The sequence below is a fragment of the Ipomoea triloba genome, chromosome 4, assembly GCF_003576645.1.
Source record: "Ipomoea triloba cultivar NCNSP0323 chromosome 4, ASM357664v1".
Lineage (NCBI taxonomy): Eukaryota > Viridiplantae > Streptophyta > Magnoliopsida > Solanales > Convolvulaceae > Ipomoea > Ipomoea triloba.
The window spans coordinates 29,211,517-29,216,981 of record NC_044919.1 but is presented as its reverse complement, the minus strand read 5'-3'; the positions used below and the strand labels follow the sequence as shown (position 1 = coordinate 29,216,981).

The following is a 5,465-nucleotide window of genomic DNA, read 5'->3' as shown; positions in this document are numbered from 1 at the left end:
CCAATGGCTGGAGGGTATCTCTCGGTATAGCTGCAATTCCTTCCATTTTTCTAGGCTTGGGCTCTCTCATCATCGTCGAGACTCCTACCAGTCTGATCGAAAGAGGCAAGAATGAGGAGGGTTTGCGAGCTCTGAAGAAGATAAGGGGCGTGGAGAACGTTGAGAAAGAGTACGAGCACATTTTACGTTCCACTGAGATGGCTAAAAAGATCAAGACCCCATTCAGAAACCTAATGAAGCGTTCTAGCTGGCCTCAACTTTTCTGTGGCACCATTCTTCAGGTTTTTCAGCAGTTGACCGGCATCAACGTTATCATGTTCTACGCTCCTGTGTTGTTCCAAACAATGGGGTTAGGAGCGAATGCATCTCTGTTGTCTGCTGTCATCACTGGATTAGTTAATTCACTTTCCACAGTTGGGGCAATCTTGGGCTCTGATTATTTTGGGAGAAGAGTGTTACTGATTGAAGGTGCCATCCAAATGTTTGTAGCCCAGGGTGTGGTAGGGGGAATTCTTGCAGCATATCTCAATGCTACAAATATGATACCAAAGTTTGCAGCAGTAATTGTGTTGGTGTTTATTTGTGTGTTTGTGATGGGTTTCGCCTGGTCTTGGGGTCCATTGGGGTGGCTGATTGCCAGTGAAATATATCCACTGGAGACTAGGACAGCAGGATTTTTCTTTGCGGTTAGCACCAATATGATATTCACTTTTATTGTGGCACAAGCTTTTCTTACTATGCTTTGCACCATGAAATCCGCCATCTTCTTCATGTTTGCTTCCTTTGTTTTGGTTATGGGGCTGTTTGTTGTGTTCTTGCTGCCCGAAACCAAGGGGATCCCCATTGATGAGATGAACGAAAGAGTGTGGAAGAAACATTGGTTGTGGAAGAGATGTTTTGATGAAAATGACGATGCTAGCACTAGTTCAATCGCCTAATTAATTAAGTGGGATAGGAGATAGTGTGATCATATTTTATTTCATTGTTTTTTTTTTAAAAGTATTTTTTACATTTATTATTGTAATTCGAATTTTTTTAAGTATTTTTTAGATATATTATTGTAATTCGAATTTTTTTTTTTAAGTATAAATTTTTATTTTACATATGTTAGAAACCTCAAATTCTTTTACTTTTTTTATTTATTTATTTATATTAGAATAATGAATGAATATTTAGGCTAGCTTGGTGTCATGCACTCTGATATGCCTTATGCAATTTGTCCATCACTTATATTTTACGATTTTAACTGGAAAAAAAATTTAAAAAAAAAAAAAGAAAAAGACAAGCATGTAATATTATTAGGATGAGAAAAATATAAAATCAAAGGATTACACTCATAAAGATTAAGGAAACTCATAAAACATACAACATACAAACAGTTCTATTTTATTTGAAATTCGAAGTACTAATGGCTTTATGTAAGATAACAAGTTTAACCAACGATATCAATGGCCTTCACCTCTGGTTTCTTCTCCTCCGTTTTGGGCACGGTGACTGTCAACACTCCATTTTCCATGCCGGCTTTCACCTCATCCATCTTCGCATTTTCCGGCAGGCGGAACCTCCGGAAGAACTTCCCAATGCTGCGCTCAATGCGGTGCCACTTATCATTTTTATCCTCTTTCTCTTTGCTCCTCTCTCCGCTGATGTGAAGAACCCTCCCATCCTCCACCTCAACTTTCACTTCCTCCTTTTTCACCCCGGGAAGATCAGCTTTGAAAATGTGAGCCTCCGGGGTCTCTTTCCAGTCAATCCTCACGGCAGAGATTGCAGAGGTTTCCCTCGCCGGAGAAGAAGAGAAGAGGCCTTCAAAGGGATCCCAGAGATCAAGAGATAGAGGATCAAAGACGTTGGCTCGCTGGCCACCAAAGAAGCTAGGAATGAGAGACATTTTCTGGGAGTGATCAAGAAAAGCTCTAAACACAAGAAAACAGATCAATTTCTATGGAAACTTTGATGACTTGTTGATTGATGAGAGGAGCCAAGCCACCATACTTATAGTGATAGAAGAGGAGTCTGGAATGTGCCATGATTAATCAACAATGAAAAGAGGGTTCTGGTATTCTCATCACAATAATTTTTTTATTATTAGCTTTTGATAAAGGACAAGTTGGTTGAGATGCTTTTTCTATGAGTTTCTACCATCTTCATTACAGTAAATTGCACTATTTCATCAATGCTTTACAACTGCATATAGACATACAGTGGTTTGTAGGTTAGCTTACACTCTAGTCTTGATCAAATGTAGTCAACAAGAACCCTGTTTCTGTTCATACTAAAGTCACAATATGCATGGACAGGTTATGCTGCAACATGAGAAAAAAAAAACATCTAATTTGGGCAAAATTGGAGGCAAAAACTTAACTGAGAGCATTAAGGATCAGAAAACATCTCTAGCAGAGCTTAGAACTGAAAGTACAAAATCAATAAGAAATAAAACAAACAGATGATAATTATAAAACTAAGCCGGCAAATTTTAAGATTAGGGTTCAAACCTAGTGCTGTCTTACATGTATTAAAATAAGACTCATAACAATGCAGAAATTTTGGTCCAGACAAGGTTTGAATTTATCTGGGCGGAGATTTTAAATGTGCTTATAATTCCTCTTTGGCATCTTTATTCTTCTTTTTCTTCTTCTCTTTCTTTTTCTCACTTTTATTTGCTTCTTCATCGCTTCCAACAGCAGCAGCAGCAGCCTCGCCATTGTCAACATCTTTGTCTTTCTTCTTCTTTTTCTTTTTCTCTGATTTCTCCACTTCCTCTGATGCCGCCTCATCTTTTACTTTGTCTTTCTTCTTTTTCTTCTCTTTCTTCTCGCTCTTAACTTCTATCACCTCCTCAGCTGCCTCTCCATCTTTCCCTTCACCTTCTAAGACCTTGGGTTTCTTAGCAGCATGTGATGCAGGGCTTCCATCAATTTCATCCAATTTCCGCTTATGGCCATCCTCCTCACCTTCCTTGTGCTTCTTCTTTTTCTTCTCAACCTCAGCAACACTCCCGGTGATTTCAGCTGCTGGCGTAGCAGGATCAGCAGCAGCAGCTAGTCCAGCAACCATAGAGTCCCCTCCGGTGGGCAGAACAACGTTCCTCAGCCATTCAGCTGGGGTTTTCTCGTTTGGTTTCCCATGCTTATCCAACTTCCCGTCAGCAATCAATTTCTTCTTCATGGACGCCCTTGGTCCCAATCCCCATTTCCTAGGATATGTATCTCTATCCATCACCACCCTCTTAATCTTGGCAACCACTCCATGATCACAGGTCGCCATAACGGCAGTAGTCATCTCCGCAATCCCCAATGCAATGGCCTCTCCCTTGGTAGTCATCAGCACGACCTCCTCTCCAACCTCAATATCATTCTCGAACCTCAACAACCCGGGAATCATCAGCTTTGCACCGTAACAAATAGCATTCACAGCAGAGTCCTTCACTACCAACCTCTTGTAACTAGTAAGAAGCACTTCAAGAGGCATAATCACCCTCCTCAAATAACTCTCATCCCTATAGTTATCATACACCCATTGTGCATCCATCACATCATGCATCGTCACCATATTATCCTTCTCCCCCGAAATCCCAGACCGAACCCTCCTCAGCTCCTGCATATGCCCTCCCACACCCAACAGCAACCCTAGATGCACACACATAGTTCTCACATAAGTACCTGCCTCACATGAAATCCAGAAAACAACCAAATGCCTATCCGCGTCATACTCCAATAGCTTACTCTCATAAATAGTTCTAATCCTAAGCTGCCTTTTAACAGCCGAAATAAGCGGCGGCCGTTGAAACACTGCTCCGGTCAGGGTTTCAAGCGCCCGAGCCACCTTCGCGACATCAGGAACATCAGAATGCAATCGAGCAACACAGACATACTCTTTCCCAGCCCCCTGTTGAGATTTCACGAGCCGGGTGGCCCGATCAATACACACAATCAAATTCCCGGTGACTTTCGGGTCGAGTGTGCCGCTATGACCCGTTTTCTCCACCCGGAGGATTCTCTTAATCCAGGCCACAACTTCATGGGAAGATGGATTCGAAGGCTTATCGAGGTTGAGAACACCGTACCTTATATACTCAGCAAGCGGCCGTTTAAGCGGGGAGTAGCCGGAGGGGAGAGGAGTGTAGTGTCCCGTCCGTACATTGAGGCGGTCGTAGTTCTTCAGAAGGATTGGCCACTGGGAGGTGTCGATGGAGGGAGTGAAGCTCTGCGGCTTGATGAGATAGTCTCCGTCAGCCTGAGTCAGGCCGGCGTTATCTGGTAAAGCTTCAGTCTCTTCCTTTGACTTGCTTTTCTTCTTCTTCTTCTCGGAACGAGAGAGCTCTACATCAGTCATGGCTGCTGATAGTGGTGGAGCTCCTAGGGTTTCCTGGTACGGGGAAGACGGAGAATGTTGGAAGGTATTAGGGTTTAGGGTTTTTACAGTTCTGCGGGTTTTTCTGTGGGAGGTTTTTGATACTGCGGTCGCACTCATGGGCTTCATTTTCTGTTCTACAGGGAAGCCCATAACTGGAAATAGGTTTTTGGGCATATTAGCTAATGGTCCACGCACCTGTAAGGACCATATTATCAAATTATATACATTCAGTACACAAATAATATATTTTTAATATATTAAAAATTTAAAAGTATATTGTTTGTGTACTGAAAGTATTATTTTGTAAAATGTACATTCAGTACACAAATAATATATTTTTAATATATTAAAAATATTTTTTTATGATCTACATAGCACTATGTAAATCATGGTTTACACAATAATTTGCAGATAATTTAATTAATGGTTATGATGATATATTAACCAGCCCAACAAGCTCAATTCAACATTTATTTATGAGCCCAATTAAACTGATCAAGCAGTAGCCCAAATTTGTTAGGCATGCACATGAGCCCATCAGACAAAATTTAATGCTCAGGGTTGTTATGCCGTGGACTAGGTCCACCTTGCAAAGTGGACCTGGATCTACATTCACATACACTATACTCTACATTCACATACATTATATTTTACATTCACAATTTTTTTTTTAAAGGTAAAAACTTAATGTATTAAATCAGAACTCAAAATGTTCACAAGAAACGGAGGAGGGGAAGACAACCACTCCCCGCAACCTGACACAGAAACGGCCTCCCTAGCCATAGCATGGGCTGCACGATTCGCAGATCGCCAAGCAAAACGGAAAATTACATCATGAATTATAGATGCATTTTCCTTAACATCATCAATTAAAAGACCAAACGGAGAATGAAAAGAGCCTGAAAGTAAAGCATAGTAAACAAGTTGGGAATCCATTTCAACATCGATGTCTCCCAAGTCCATCTCTTTCACCCAGCTGAGAGCTTCCCGAACGCTCATTGCTTCCGCTTCTTTAACAGTAAAAGTACCCGTGCAAGTCATACTCTTTGCCGCGATGAAACGTCCTTCATCATCCCGAATCACCCACCCCATCCCCATGACCGATCTGT

At 41.4% G+C, this 5,465-nt stretch overlaps 4 protein-coding genes across 4 annotated transcripts in view; 2 read left to right on the top strand and 2 right to left on the bottom strand.

The window, feature by feature from the left end:
• Nucleotides 1-2: 2 nt before the first annotated feature.
• LOC116016120 (sugar transport protein 6-like) lies at nucleotides 3-938 on the top strand (the record flags this gene model as incomplete). The annotated part of the gene is made up of 1 exon (XM_031256284.1): nucleotides 3-938. A coding segment is annotated over one exon (936 nt), but the record flags the coding sequence as incomplete, so codon positions are not given.
• A 334-nt stretch (nucleotides 939-1,272) lies between these two features.
• On the bottom strand, nucleotides 1,273-2,214 carry LOC116016311 (18.2 kDa class I heat shock protein-like). The gene has a single exon (XM_031256517.1). It carries the CDS (start codon nucleotides 1,889-1,891, stop codon nucleotides 1,433-1,435), a length of 459 nt encoding a protein of 152 aa, XP_031112377.1. The 5' UTR covers nucleotides 1,892-2,214; the 3' UTR covers nucleotides 1,273-1,432.
• Nucleotides 2,215-2,378: 164 nt separating this feature from the next.
• Nucleotides 2,379-4,424, bottom strand: LOC116016310 (H/ACA ribonucleoprotein complex subunit 4-like). The gene has a single exon (XM_031256516.1). It carries the CDS (start codon nucleotides 4,333-4,335, stop codon nucleotides 2,596-2,598), a length of 1,740 nt encoding a protein of 579 aa, XP_031112376.1. The 5' UTR covers nucleotides 4,336-4,424; the 3' UTR covers nucleotides 2,379-2,595.
• Nucleotides 4,425-5,452: 1,028 nt separating this feature from the next.
• LOC116016119 (protein LIGHT-DEPENDENT SHORT HYPOCOTYLS 6-like) overlaps nucleotides 5,453-5,465 on the top strand; it is a 1,701-nt gene continuing 1,688 nt past the window's right edge. The window contains exon 1 of the mRNA XM_031256283.1: nucleotides 5,453-5,463. Within this exon, the coding sequence (XP_031112143.1) occupies nucleotides 5,453-5,463 (11 nt within the window). The remainder of the gene's footprint in view (nucleotides 5,464-5,465) is intronic.

Coding starts and splice junctions, on each gene's coding strand:
- LOC116016311 (XM_031256517.1), bottom strand. CDS start 1,891: ATGTCTCTCATTCCTAGCTTCTTTGGTGGCCAGCGAGCCAACGTCTTT.
- LOC116016310 (XM_031256516.1), bottom strand. CDS start 4,335: ATGACTGATGTAGAGCTCTCTCGTTCCGAGAAGAAGAAGAAGAAAAGC.